Raw genomic sequence first — 15,418 nt, forward strand, 5'->3', positions numbered from 1 at the left:
GCAATCATGACCAGATACATTCATTACGATCACCATTGGTGGTTATCACTTTATGGGAAATAGAGGTCAGTCTGAAGTATCACATCTCCATAAAACTGAGCTATATGGTCATTTTGCATGCCATGCTCCTTGCAAGAGAGGTTCGGGGTTACACTTAAGCAGACAGCTTTGTCCTATGGTTTGTGTGCTCTGTTTTGGTCTGGGGATGCGACGACAAAGCGCAGTGCCTCACCCACACAGATTTTATGCTTTTCAAACTAAATCTCATGCAGGAGCAGCGATCCCTGCCATAAGAGCTGAAATGCAAGAAACATGCTGACAAACAGGCCAAAGATCAAAGAGGTGAAGCATCCATGGCCAATGCAGGGAGGGGAAGATTAGCCTCCTCCGCATGTGGCTTGTCAAAGCGATGACAGCTACACAGATGCACAAGTTGAAGTCACAGAGCATGAGCACTGAGAAGCGGATGCAATCAGCTGTGTCTAATGCTGTTCAGCTGGTAGGGATCTCAACAAATCTCCTTGGTTCAAGGAGACGGAGGGCTGAAGCATGAAACTATATGAAGAATTCTCACCACTTACCTCTAATAAAGTCAAAGTCGAGGTGTTGGGGCTTTCCAAGTTTTTCCCTTTTCTGATTTTTCCACCTTTTCTGTTCAGTGCAATTTGCTACGTGCCTACCTCTGTAGCTTTGGTGTAGCTGGAGACATCCCCATGAATGGTTTAGGTTGGAAAGGACCTTAAGATCATCTTTTCCAGCCCCCTGCCTTGGGCAGGGACACCTCACTCTAGACCACGTCACCCAAGGCTCTGTCCAACCTGGCCTTGAACACTGCCAGGGATGGAACATTCACCACTTCTCTGGGCACCCTGTGCCATTGCCTCAGCACCCTCACAGTAAAGAACTTCTTCCTTATCTCCAACCTGAACTTCCCCTCTTTCAGTCTGAACCCCTCACCCCTTGTCCTATCACTACAGTCCCTGATGAAGAGTCCCTCTCCAGCATCCTTGTAGCCCCCTTCAGATATTGGAAGGTTGCTATGAGGAAGGACTGCTGCACAGTCACAGTTTGCTTTCTTCCCCAGTGTATGTTCCTTGTTCTAGCTCATGATGTCAGACCTGGCGCAAACATAAAGAATACCGAAAATAGGACCCATCTCATCAAATCTTGTATGTTTTTAACGTGGAAGACTCCACCAGAACTGTTCATTCAGGCTCCTTGAAAAGCCACCACTAAGAAACAACTATTTCCAACCCACTCCATCCTAGAATAAATGCTAACATACTGAATTAATTGTGCCCTGGTCAAATTAATTGTGATGCTCTGTCTTTCCACTGGTTTTCAAGGGAGCCATGAGGAAGGACTCATGTGTACATGACAACTGTAATTCTGCCCCATTCTCAGTTATACCACTCTACAAAAAAATACTTCCTTTTGCAGCAAATCCATCAAAGCTCTTAGTAAGAGAAGAGCCCCATGTTGCTGGATTTCCTTTCTTTATGGGAACACTTGCATTGCTCATCCTCAGACTCATAAAATGAGCATTTCCAAGCAGTTGTGTGGCACAAGAGGAAGAAGGGGAAAAGTGCTGCTCATCATTTCTCTCCCCTATGTCCTGCCACAAGAAACTGTACCAGTCCAGAGCAAAGAGGAGACATAACCCTCTCAGCCTTGGGGCTTTCTGTCTCATGGAAAACACGGCAATAACCCAATGGGGTTTAGTGTCTCCTTAGGAGCTCTTCTTCAGATGTCTACCCCCCAAGACCCCATTCATTTTCAAAATCGCTGCTCTCCAGAATAACGTGTCCCCTGACTGTGATTTTCTCAGATACCATGAAGATGCCCTCAGTGTCAGGAGCTAGATTGACAGTCTCACGAGGAGATATTGAAGTGCGCCACAGCCAAATAAGCAGCCCCTGAAATAAGTCCTACTTAAGCATCTCTATACCCAAAGATTCTCCATACCCAGCTGGGAATGTCTGTATTATACATTCAAAATCTTGTTATGGACAAAATGGAAACACCTTATATAAGAAGCCAAGAATTTGTTATAACTATGTGTGAAATCTTAACAGTTTTATCAAATAATTATGATTAGTGAATATCAAATTATTACAGAAAAAATAAAAAGGAAATTATTATTATCATCCTCATTATTATTACAGTAAATATTTCACTGAAAATACAGTTTAAACTGTTATATCCATACTTACTATTTTTCACCCCTTTTCCTGGTCTTATCCTCACTCTTCCACTAATGCCACTGCCTCCCATCTCACAGGGAGGTGCAGTGATTCATCTGCATTCTGAGTTCTTCACTGGGAGGAGTATGATGATGGAAATAGATTCTTCTTCCTCAGCTGAGGATGAACTGGGATTCACCATGTTCGTAAAAGCACTTTCGTATCTTGCCCTTTTTAACTGGGTCAGAAGGTGCTGGTCCACTTCTCATAGGGTTTTACCATGTATGCTGCATTTTACATTACATTAGTTTGATATTTGCTGTTTGTTCTCTTTGCTGTTCCAGATCATTTTGATTCTCCAGGTCTGCATTTCTTTGTTGATGAGTTGTTTGCAGCTGAGGGGTCTCTAATTCCAAGCTGATGCTCCACCTTGTATCACCCCAACACTCTTCTGTGCCACGTCCTGAACCTCTATCTCTTGAGGCCTGTACTGATGTACCACATCTGTGTTTATGCTGGAGTCCTAAACTGCTCATTCTACATACAACAACTCCTTGTTACAGCTACCTATGCAAACTTAGAGTTGCACCACACAAAGGCAAACAAAAGCAAAACAAATTAGGCCAATTAGGAAAACTGCTGTTACAGCAAAGTTGAAAGCAGGTCAAGACAAGTTCAGACAGAGCAAGCCCAGCAAGCCTCAGCCCTGAGGACCTGCAAACTCAGTGAAATGGCTGTGGCCTATTGTGAGCAATGCCAGTATTGTGGTTACTGGGTTTCAGAGCTGTATCATCTTGCAGTTGAGAGCCAATGGTTTTAATTATGTGCACCTCTTTGGTGTTTTTACCTTAAGATTTCCTTCATGTATTATATTTATATTACATTATAATTATAACTTCGGGAGACTAGGGGAGTTTTGTCTAGTTTCCCCCATTTCCCCCACTGCCCATGACTTACACCCTCGGTGTCCATGACATCAGTGGTATTTTTATGTTGTTCTCTGAGATAACACTATAACACAGTCCTCTGGCTCCTGATGTATTTGTTTTCAATTGCTCTTTGACATGAGAATGTTGTGATGTTCTGGACCTTGACTGCACTGCTTATCAACCAACACAGGGGAAGGACGGGGTAGTCGGAGCCCAGTAACTCATGTCTGAGGAAGTGTGGTGCTGTGCAATGAGAATCTATGAAAGCTGTATTTCTGTCCGGGTTTTGTGAGAACATAACGTTGGTTTCACGTGCAGAAGTGCTGACGTACACAAGCTTCTGGAAAGAGAAGAGGAAATCCTAATATTTCATCACCTCCCATATGGAGCCAGGCTGAGAACACTGGGGCTGTTGAGCCTGGAGAAGAGAAGCTGCGTGGAGACCTCAGAGCAGCTTCCAGTGTCTGAAAGGGGCTACAAGGATGCTGGAGAGGGACTCTTCATCAGGGACTGGAGTGACAGGACAAGGGGTGAGGGGTTCAGACTGAACAGGCACAGTTCAGGTTGGACATAAGGAATAAGCTCTGGCACAGGCTGCCCAAAGAAGTGGTGAATGCTCCATCCCTGGCAGTGTTCAAGGCCGGGTTGACAGAGCTTTTGGTGACATGGTCTAGTGTGAAGCGTCCCTGCCCATGGCACGGGGTTGGAACTGGATGATCTTAAGGTCCTTTCCAATCCAAACCATTCTATGTTTCCATGATTCCATGATTCTGTCTCTAACAAGTGAGTAGCTAAGTATTTTGACCACATTCTAAGGCCTCCATTTACAACAATGAAAAATAAATGAGGCTCTATTTATCTTTGTTTGGAGGAAAAAAGTTAAAATATGGTTTGCCACAAGTGGCTATGGACAGAGATGAGGAAATGCTTATCCACGCATCTGGGCTCCAGCTTTGCTTTCAGGAAAACTTTGGTTCCTTCAGATTGTAGAAGAAAGTTATCAGCTATGGTAAAGTGCTCTGGGCTTCTGGATGCAGCAATCATTTAATGATGCAAAAAGAAGAGGCAACCCCAAGCACAAACAGAGGCTGGTGGAGAATGGATGGAGCAGCCCTGAGGAGAAGGACTTGGGGCTGTTGGGTGAGGAGAAGCTCCCCATGACCCGGCTTCAGTGCGTGCTTGAGCCCAGAACCACCCCGTGTACTGAGCTGCACCCCCAGAGCGTGAGCAGCAGCTCAGGGAGGGGGTCCTGCCCCTCTGCTGCATGAAGGGGAGATCTGAGAGCAGCTCCAGTGCCTAAAGGGGCTGCAGGAAACCTGGAGAGGGGCTTGGGACAAGGGCCTGTAGGGACAGGACAAGAGGAATGGCTTTAACCTGCCAGAGGGGAGATTGAGATTAAATATAAGGAAGAAATTCTTTACTGTGAGGGTTGTGAGGCAACAAAATATAAAAAACAAAAAATAAATAACCTTTAAAAAAATAAAAATAAAATAAAATAAAATACAATAAAGCAAAATAAAAATAAAATAAAATTAAATTAAATAAAACAAAGTAAGTAAAATAAAATAAAACAAAGCTAAACCAAATAAAATAAAATAAAATAATAAAATGAAATAATATAAAATAAAATAAATAATAAAATGAAATAGTATAAAATAAAATAATGAAATAATATAAAATAAAATGATAAAATAATATTATAAAATATTCATCCGAGGATGTGTGCAGTGTAAGTAACTTCAGTGATCACCATAGTTTTAACACAACGTTCTTTTTATTGTGCTCAAGAGGGTACAGAAAACAAGAGATTTCAGCCTTCTTGGACTAGATCACTGGCTTGGAAAGTTTCTTCTCCTGCCTCATATTTTGGACACAGAAATGTCTCCTTAACTTACTGTGTGCAAGAAGGGAATCTAGACAGAACAAAAGCCTGGTGTGGACAGGACCTGCCACGTAGTCTTCTTCATCTGAGAAGCTTGGTCAGTTCTACTGGCTAACACCTGGGGGGACAAAGTGCTCTAAGGAGGTATGGAAGGCTCTCAGTGCAAGACTATTCTGCTTTAAATAGACTTCATAGAATTTAGTTCAAAACCAACCAGATTAGCGCAGCAAAGAAACTCCATAGTTAATTTTGTGGGAGCTTTCGAGTGGATTAAGAAATTCAGGTCAGAACTTCCTGAGTTTTGTTTCTCTCTTGGTTGTGGGAAAAGGATGCTCACTAAAGCGATTCCTGGAGCTGTTGATGGTTGTCAATAAGGCACCCAAGCAAAAAGCTGGGCTAGCAGGGATTTATTCTCTTCTTCACTGGGTTCTTCAGCATGAAAGACCTCGCTATCAGCTCCTCACAGTCTAGTCCAGAAGAGGATGCAGAGACAACTTGCTAGCATCATAACTGGCACAAAGCTGCTCCTCAGACTAGCTGCGCCATCCACATTGCACAAGTCTGTGTAACAGCAGGAGACGGGACGCGTCAAACCGATCCCGTCCACGTCGGATGGGATGCAGACGGAAGAGCACATCTTGGTGACAGTCAGGACTCCCGTGAAGGGATAAACTACAACACAGAAAGAAAGGAGGAACAGTTAGGAATAGGAGGAACGGAGAAGTGCCCTTGTCCCTAGTGAAAGACTAGGTGCTTTCACCACCACAGTCTCAGCTCCACTTCAAACACAATTGGTCTACTTCATATCAAGAACACAAGAAACAGCTCCCACTGAGTGGCCACAAGCTGAACAGCACTTTGCATCCTCTGTGTCTGGATCAGCTTTACCCTGTAAAAGATCAATCAGGCTCTTTTTCCGCCCTGCTTTGACTCTACATACAATCTCCTGCCTCTCTCATGCACAATCAGAGCACAACCATGCAAAGAGAAAGCATCCACCTTCATAGTGCATTTCTTTGTCTGGACAGGTTATGACCAATAGTGTCACCAGACCAACTGATGATGCCTTCCTGAGAGCTGTTTGGCCACCAGGTGACCAGAAGTTGATGTCCCCACTTTACCAAGCCTTGCTCATCTCTATTGGCCTCTCTACTCCAACCAGCTTTCACAAACAGATCTCGGGTCAGGAGAGCACTGTTTAACCCACAACCATGTAAACGGCCTGGAGGGCCAGAACTCTTTATCTCAATGTCTCAGGCTCAAGTCAACAAGTTCTTAGTGACCATGATCAACACTGAGCATTAACTATGAGCTTACATTCACTAAGTATTATTGCACATGAAGACTGCTTTCCACAGCAGCAGAAGGCTGCTCTATGCCTCAAAGTTCTCTTCCAGGCTTACATATTCAAGGGAGAACAGGGTCTGCTTCCCACATGGGCAGTCTTCACTTTAGAAACACTGACTTGTGTTAAAAATATGGATAAAGAAGTAATTGCCCTTACCATCCTCCAGGGAATACATAGTAGTCTTGCACATGGTTTCGTTACTCTTGCAGGTCTGGATCGTCGTACACTGATCGACACTGACAGGTTCAAGGCAAGTGTAACATTCCAAGGTTTGCCCTGCAAGGAGGAAAAACATAGGCTGGCATTAGGTGGACCACCATATGCTGTCCATGTTCCTTCAGCTACCTCTGGGGAGGGTATCTTCCCAAAATTCTTATACCAAGAACAGGGATGGAATAGACAAAGGTATTTATACCAATGGGAATAAGAAATTCAGTAGACTGGTGGTCAAAGTGCAGCCTCAGATGTGGGTTCAAACCCATTGTAACAAGTTGAGCAAGATAGAGTCACACACATAGAAGTCCCCATGATTCAGAATAGACCTTGTAGCTGGTATACCTCTATTCTGTTCTTACTTTGTAGTGTTTTTCTTCTTGCTTTTGCATTAGTAGAGCATCAGAAAGAGATCATAAACTCACAGAATCACAGAATGATGCAGGTTGGAAGGGACCTCTGTAAGTCATCTAGTCCAATCCTCGTGTTCAAGCAGAACCACCTAACACCAGTTACCCAGGACTGCGTCTAGATGGGTTCTTACTATCTCCAAGGATGGAGACTCCCCAACCTCCCTGGACAACCTTCCTGTTCAGTCACCATCACAGTAATAAAGTCTCTCCTGATGTTCAAAGGGAACCTCCTGTGCTTCTGTTTGTGCCCTGTGCCCATTGCCTCTGGTCCTGTCAGTGGGCATCACTGAAAAGTGTCTGGCTCTACCCTCTTTGCACCCTCCCTTCAGGTATTTATAGTCATTAATAAGTTCCCCCCTTGAGCCTTCTCTTCTCCAGGTTGAACAGTCATAGCTCTCTCAGCTTTCCCTCAGAGGAAATGGCTCTTCACTGAATTCTCTCCAGTCTGTCCATGTCTCTCTTGTACTGGGAAGCCCAGAACTGGACACAGGACCCCACATGTGGCCTCACCAATGTTGAGCAGAGTGGAATAATCACCTCCTTCTGCCTGCAACGATTCATCCAATGCAACCCAGATACAAGTAACCTTCTTTGCCACAAAGATACATGGCTGGTTCATGTTCAACTTGGTGTCCACCAGGACCCCCAGATCCTTCCAGCTATATGGCCACCAGCATGTAGTGATGCGTGGGTTTGCTCTTTCCTATGGGCAGGACTCTGCGCTTGTCCTGATGTTCCTGTCAGCTCAGCTCTAAAACCTGCCAATGTCCCTCTTGATGGCACCTCTGGTGTATCACCCGCTCCTCCCACTTTTGTGTCATCCACAAGCCTGCTAGGGATGAGCTCTGCCCTATCATCTGGATCATTAATAATGGTGTTAAATAGGACTGGACCCAGCATTGACTTTTGGGGTCAATACTGGGTTAAGTTACTAATCTTCAAGTGGACTTTGTGCTGCTGATTATCACCCACTGATCTTGGCCATCCAGACAGTTCTTTATCCACTTCACTGTCTGCTCATCCAGTCTGTACCTCAACAGCTTGTCTATGAGGATTCTATAGGAGACAGTGTCAAAGGTCTTCCTGAAGTACAGATAGACAATATTCACTGCTCTCCCCTCATCTACTAGGCCAGACACTTCATCATAGCAGTTTATGAAGTTGGTCAAGCATGACTTCCCCTTGGTGAAGAATCTGGATACACGGAAAAATCAGACTTGAATGTGAGTTACAGCAGGGAGAACTTCACCTGATGCTGTCCAGTCTGTCAGCTCTTTCCAAAGACTGGGAGCTCTCAGACAGGAGAGTGTCCCAGAGAGAAGGAATTGTCTGCATAAGATTTACTGAGCCATGAGAACAAATTAAGCACAATCCTTCCTCTGTGCTGAGATTCTGGTTTTGTGAGAAAAATGTGTAAGAAGTTGTTTTAAAAGGATGACAGTGACCACAATATGCATGGGGCATGTACTGCTCTCAACAGAGACTATAGAAACAGCCTTTGGTAACCAAGTCTCCAAACCCAGTCCAAATCCACACTGCTTCATCCTTCATCTATGCACTTCACCAGTGCAAAGATGCTCTTCATCAACTCCCTGTTGAGCTGCAAAGGCCCATCCATGCAAGCCTGCAGGTGCCAACTGGCTCCTAGACACGCAGAATAACCACAGTCCAAGTTTTTCAGTACCTAAAGAAGCCAACAGCTGATCTGGGTCCTTTCTTCCACCACCCTAGCAGATACCTGCATGTGTGTGCCTTACAGGCATAGCAATGCATTTTGGTACCCTCACAGACCAGCAGCCCCTCCTTGCTCTAGAAAGCAGTTCTTACCCCATCTATGTGACATCCCTGCCGAAATCCCTTTAAACCCCATTGAAAAGGAGAAACAATTCATCTTATCTCAGCACGCCTAACGTGGGGTGTCACAACAGCAGGCTCAGGCAAGCAAGCCGCCTTATGAAAACAGACAATGCAACTTCACCCTAACTAGTAAGCCAGAAAGAGCCCTTTTCTAAATAGACACAGCAATTCTCTTCCTTCTATTCAAAGCAAACTTTCTGGTTCTGTTTGCCCATTGTGGGCTGCTGTTTTGTTTGCATTAATTCTACGTCTGACAGCTGTCAAATGCAGCTTTAAGGAGCAAGCTTCATCATTATTCTCAGATTTCATTATATTCATCACTGGATAAATCAAAGCCACAAGATTTGTGTTCCTCTTTGGAAAGAAAATAATGCGTGTCCCTCCCCTGCAGAATCCGCTTTCAGGCCCAGTGGTGGAAGAGGGAAAATGTCCTTACATAAGAAGCAAAGAAATACAAAGGAAAAGGTCTTAACATTGCTCCACATCCCAACCAGGCACAGTTAAAATCACACTTTACAGTGCCTGGACCTGGAAGAGTTGTGTAGAGCATGCAAATATAAAATCATAGAATGGTTTGGGTTGGAAAGGACCTTACGATCATCCAGTTCTAACCTCCTGCCACGGGCAGGGACACCTCACTCTAGACCATGTTGCCCAAGGCTCTGCCCAGCCTGGCCTTGAACACTGCCAGGGATGGAGCATTCACCACTTCTTTGGGCACCCTGTGCCAGTGCCTCACCACCCTCACAGTAAAGAACTTTTTCCTTATATCTAATATCTATTTATCCTTCTATGTAATAAATCCATTAACAGCTCCTGCAGTGACCCTGCATAGGAGTTATCTTGGCCAACCAGAGTAACACCAACTCTGAGCTTGGGATCACCAGTATAAGATAAGGGGTTTGTTCAAGAAGTTATTCTGGTGGGAGGATGGAGGGATGGGGAGTCTATGCCATGATGTCCTTTCCACTGTGCAGTCACCTTCCCCCAGTTGAGGTTATGGCATCACCACTTGTGGGTCTGGTGCAATGAGGGAATTCCCTGCTTTTTAGGGAATGAAAACACCAATATCCCAAACATCCTCCCATGCTTGGCTTCATGGAGGTGGTGATGGAGAAGAAGCAACTGAATCCTACTGATGGAAACAGGGGGGTAAGACTTGCATGGCATATCTGGACAGCCTAAACTCACAGGGCTTGATCCCTATCTCCATATTCCATATAGGTCACCGCCAGTATCGGGGGTGGTTGTCTACTCAACCTTGACTGTGTGCTTCAACCCTAACCCCTCCAGCAAGGAGATAGGGACAGAAAGGAGGGAGGAAGGATGGTGAAAGTCACTCCTTGTGGTGACACACTCTTAAATTCTCCTGCAAAGAGGAAAGTCCCTGAGGGAAGTCCACAAAATGCTTCACACTTGGTTGTCTTCCAAGCTGCAAGTGTCTTTGACTTCATGCAAACCACAGTGTGTTAACTATAGAGCTAGAAACATCAGCCCTGCACTACCTGGACCACCAGCTTTGTGTCCCAGCCCATCTTTCCCAGTTCTAAATGGCTGAAGATTAATAAGCCACACGTACAACGTATAACACACACTGCATTAAACTGGCTGGGTGACTTTCAGGGTTAAGTATCAAAACAGGAACAGAAAGTTAAACATATGTATTTTTTATATTTTTATTATGAAATACATAAATATTTCTAAAAATGGATTTCTATTTCTAATTCTAATTATATTTATATTTATGCTCATGCTTATATTTATATATATTTATATATTTGGTTTTGTATTATCAACTAATACCATTTTTTAAAGAAAGATGAGAATGAAATGGAGCAAGAACACATGAAAGTGAGAGCTGAGATTTGTATTAAAGAAATTACATGGTATAATTACACTTTGCCTTGTAACACTTCCTAAAGAGCCTGAACTAACAATCCCAATGAGACCATGATGGTCCTTAACATCTGACAGGCTGGAGATATTCCAAAGGCAGATTGTGTTGCTGAAAACTGCTCAAAGTGGGAGGCATGGATTTGAGAGGGAAAAGATCAATCTCATCCCATCATGTTGCATCTCCAGGGATAAATCAGAGCAGGAACTTACCAAACTCCATGCAAGCGATGGTAACCAACAGAAGAGACAGAAACACCTTCATCTTGCACAGCCCCTTGTCTCCTGGTCACTGGGCTGACAGCGCTCTTCACCAGTGGCTTTAATGGCTCACGTCCTGGTGGCTTGCCATATACCGATTCTAACCCCCAATCCAATTCTGCTGGAAGAACGAGTCTGATTGAGCTATAAATGAATCAAATGGGTTACAAAGCAGGCCCCACCTCCTGCCATGCCGTCATCTCTTTTCATGTTCCTTGGAGAAGAAAATGAGGGTTTGTATAGTGGACAACTTGTGAGATTTGTTTAAGCCAGGTGATTGTGGTTAGGCACGATGCGTAAACCCAGGGGTGTTAAATAATCCCAGTGGCCATGCCTTGCCTTTCAGCTTGGTGACGTTTCTTCTGTTTTTGAGCTACATCAGTGGTTTCCACGAATCCTGGGGAAGAAAACAACCTGCGAACAGCAAGACGTTGAACCTCGTGTACTTTCCTCCTCTGGGTTTTTACCCTCAGCAAGAGCCAGAGGTTATCAGGAGGAAGAGGAGAGCTGATTGCAATCCCTTACTCACTGCAAACACATGGTTGGGGTTTTGGCACTGTAATATCTCTGCCTAAGCTGAGGGCTTGGAGTGCACTGCCTCTCTCTCCTCACCTTGCGCTTTACAGACTGAGCTGGTAGGAGCGCTTAGAAGACAGCATAGAATCATGGAATGGTTTGGTTTGCAAAGGACCTGAAGATCATCCGGTTCCAATCTCCCTGCCAGGGGTGCCTCACACTAGACCATGCCACCAAAGGCTCTGTCCAACCTGGCCTTCAACACTGCCAGGGATGCAGCATTCACAACTTCTCTGGGCACCCTGTGCCAGCGCCTCAGCATCCTCACAGTAAAGAACTTCTTCCGTATCTCCAACCTGAACTTCCCCTGTTTCAGTTTGAACCCATCACCCCTTGTCCTATCACTCCAGTCCCTGATGAAGAGCCCCTCCCCAGCATCCTTGTAGCCCCCTTCAGACACTGGAAGCTGCTCTGAGGTCTCCACTCAGCTTCTCTTCTCCAGGCTGAGCAGCCCCAATGTTCTCAGCCTGGCTCCATACAGGAGGTGCTCCAGCCCCTGCTCATCCTCGTTGCCTCCTCTGGACTTGCTCCAACAGCTCCATGTCCTTCTTATGCTGAGGACACCAGAACTGTGCACAGTGCTGGGAGTGGGGTCTCACAAGCGCAACAGAGCCAGGCCATGAAAGTTTGGTCCAAGGCAGTTCCTCAGGTTCACTCTCCCAGTCCGTTCAGGGAAGACAGTGCATGGAGAACCCCCTCTGTTCTGAGCCAACCCTCTCCGCGTGTGACAGTTTGCCAAACAGTCTGGCTTTCCCATTGCTTGATTTTGCTGCTCCAGGCATCTTCCCACTTTTCCTGTGCCTCAGGCCAGCCCTATGTTAGTAAATCCTTCTACAACGTGTGATGAGCAAGTTTGATTGTGGAATGGCAAAAACTGAGAAAGAACAACTGTGGTTATGCCAAGTACCCACCCAAAAGACACTTTTAATAAGGAAACACAGGAGGGAAAGCTGAAACAAAGGTCTTGGAGATATTCCCACCGCCTATGTTATCTCTTACACCAACTTTATTCGGGGTTAGTATGACTCAAATTTGTGAAACATTAAAAGGTCTTCTGCTATTCCAAGATAAATAACCCCATCATCACCTCTCCAAACCTAAAGCTCTTGTGGCAGTGGTCTCAACGTTTTAGCAATCTCAGCCTCATTTACTAAAACCACTTCTGTGTGATCTACCCCCTCAGGAATTTGGACCCATTGTTTTCACACTTACCTCCACAATCACAGAATCGCAGACTGGTTTGGGTTGGAAAGGAACTGAAGATCATTCAGCTCCAACCCGCTGCCATGGGCAGGGACACCTTCCATTAGACCAGGTTGTTCCAAGCCCCTGTGTCCAACCTGGCCTTGAACACTGCCAGGGACAAAGCATTCACCATTTCTTTGGGCAACCCTGCTCCAGCACCTCACTACCCTCACAGTAAAGAACTTCTTCCTTATCTAATGCAGTCATAATGTTGATTATGAATGTTTGCCAGTTATTTCCAGCCCAGAATCATCTAGAGAAAGGCATTTTGGTGTATTCTTGGTTTGGAATTTCTTGTGTTTGGCAGAGAACTTCACAATCTTACTAAGAAAGGAGAAATACATTGATGATGTCTCCTTTGTTCCTAAGGAAAGAAAAGAAAACCCTAAACATGGAAAGGGTGTAGTTTCTGGTTTCTGGTATTAAGTGACCTCAACTAATGTGTGCCAGATGATTGGTTTCACATGCACATCTGAAATGTGATCTTCATTACATTGTACGATTTGGGATGGAAGAATAGATGCCAACACCCTACTTAAATCCCATGACCTCCTTCAGTGAGGAGATGTTTCTTGGGGGGGGGGGGGGGGGGAGGTTACAGCATACTTCACTTGTTTATAGTTTCTGTTGATCTTATCTGAGTCTTTAAGCATGGCCTGAAATGTTTCCTCTGTTATGCACACCCTATGCAATTGTCTTGCAGTGCTGGCAAGCCACCAGAGAAATAACAACAATTAATGGGAACATCCAAACAGGGCTTTGTTGAATTCTTTTTGTTCTTTAGTGGGTAATCACAGCCTATTGTGTTGGGGGGGGGGGGGGTCCATTAATAACAGAGAAGGAAAACAGCAAAGACACAAGCTGCATAAATCTGCTTCAACAACCCACAACCCTCAAGGGCCTTTGAGAAAAGAAGACATTTTGCAGTGCATTTGTTCAAAGGAAAACCAGGACAAGAAATCTCCACATTTCAGAGGAGTTTGTTACAACTTAGAGCTCAGAGTCAAATTTTTACTTTGAGCCTGAGAAACCTGTGCTGATCTCCTCTCCTGTCCTACCTGGCCAGCTGAGACAGTCTCTGATGGAGGCATCTTCATCTGATGTGCAGTCCTGCAGCAGTTGCATCCACTCTGGAAATGGTCTCCAATCATAGAATCATGGAATGGTTTGGGTTGGAAAGAACCTTAAAGCTCATCCAGTTCCAACCCCCTGCCATGGGCAGGGACACCTCACACTAGACCATGGCACCAAAGGCTCTGTCCAACCTGGCCTTGAGCACTGCCAGGAATGGAGCATTCACCACTTCTCTGGGCACCCTGTTGCAGTGCCTCAGCACCCTCACAGTAAAGAACTTCTTCCTTATAGCTAACCTAATCATTTTAAACTCTCCACTTCCTTGATTCTATTCAGTTCTTCATATATCTCCTAGGTATTCCACAGCTTCCCACTGCAGATGGATGCAGGAGCAAAAAGCTATGATTGGATTCAAAGGTAGATGTAAACAGGTGCTGATGTGACAGTATCGTGTGCTAGTGCTGAGCTTCGGCTGCACACCTACAAGTAGGTTAAATCCCAAACCCCTCCTGAACGATGAGTAAATATGATTATCTCATCTCCTATCTTATTATAAAATCAGATATCAGGAAGCTGAGACGCAGAGAAGTCAATTAGGTTTGTGGAGCAAGGCAGTAGTGTCTCCAGAAACAGAGCCAGCATTGTATTCCACATGGTTTAACCATAGTTAATGCTCCTTTTTCATCAGTGCTCTTCAGCTCTTTTGCAACCCTGATAGGAGGTGCATGAGTTACTATAAGCAACATTGCTGGCCTGAAAGCCACATACTTAGAGGTTTATCCTAAGCTCTGTCAATTATTTGCTACCTGGCCTTGGAAAATGAACCTCAGTTGCTCCATTCTAGGTATTAAGTTGGTACATGTTGCAAGGTTGATCGTAACTACAATATAAGCTATGCATTAGAAAGGCTAAAGAGATTCGTGCAAACAATTCATGCTTTTCTCCTAGTGGCTTCAGAATAGTGTCAATCACAGAATCCCAAACTGGTTTGGGTTGGAAGGGACCTTGAAGCTCCAAGCCCTCTCCAAGCAATGATGAAAGCCACTTGAAGAAGCCAACAGCAAGGATGGGTCAGTCTATTCAGCAGACCTGCTGGCATGAAGTGTGCTGGGGATTAAACTACCATGAACTTAGCCTCTGATGCAACATGTCCCCCAACTATCTCTTATAGGAATCACAATTCTCCAGAGATGAGAACCACTTTGCACCACAAAGAGAGAATTAAACACTTGTCTTTGCCCTCCTCCATTTCCTCCATTGAGGAGAAATGTCTTTAATAATTAAAAGAGAAACCTGAAAAAGCAAAGTAAAAACTAAGCAGTGCCAAGCCTGAATGCGGCCTATCCCTATGAATAATGCATCAGGAATCCAACCCTGCAGCTCTTTTAAGGCCGTTTCCACTCAGGCATCACTCATTAGCTCATTAGTCACAGCAGCCTTATTCCTACTAATTGCTTTTACTACAATTCCCTACAATGTATGGCCAAGATCCAGCATGTCTCTGTCTGGCTTTAAAACCATTACATTGGCACAGCTTTGCAAGA

The 15,418-nt window shown here is 44.7% G+C and overlaps 1 protein-coding gene across 1 annotated transcript; it reads right to left on the reverse strand.

The window, feature by feature from the left end:
- Window positions 1-4,912: 4,912 nt before the first annotated feature.
- On the reverse strand, window positions 4,913-13,925 carry LOC136009074 (ly6/PLAUR domain-containing protein 2-like). The gene is made up of 3 exons (XM_065669163.1): window positions 13,859-13,925; window positions 6,499-6,618; window positions 4,913-5,666 (listed from the first exon to the last, which is right to left on the reverse strand). Exons 1-3 carry the CDS (start codon window positions 13,923-13,925, stop codon window positions 5,455-5,457), a joined length of 399 nt encoding a protein of 132 aa, XP_065525235.1. The 3' UTR covers window positions 4,913-5,454.
- Between the last annotated feature and the right edge of the window lie 1,493 nt (window positions 13,926-15,418).

The sequence above is a fragment of the Lathamus discolor genome, chromosome 2 (genome assembly GCF_037157495.1).
Source record: "Lathamus discolor isolate bLatDis1 chromosome 2, bLatDis1.hap1, whole genome shotgun sequence".
NCBI lineage: Eukaryota > Metazoa > Chordata > Aves > Psittaciformes > Psittacidae > Lathamus > Lathamus discolor.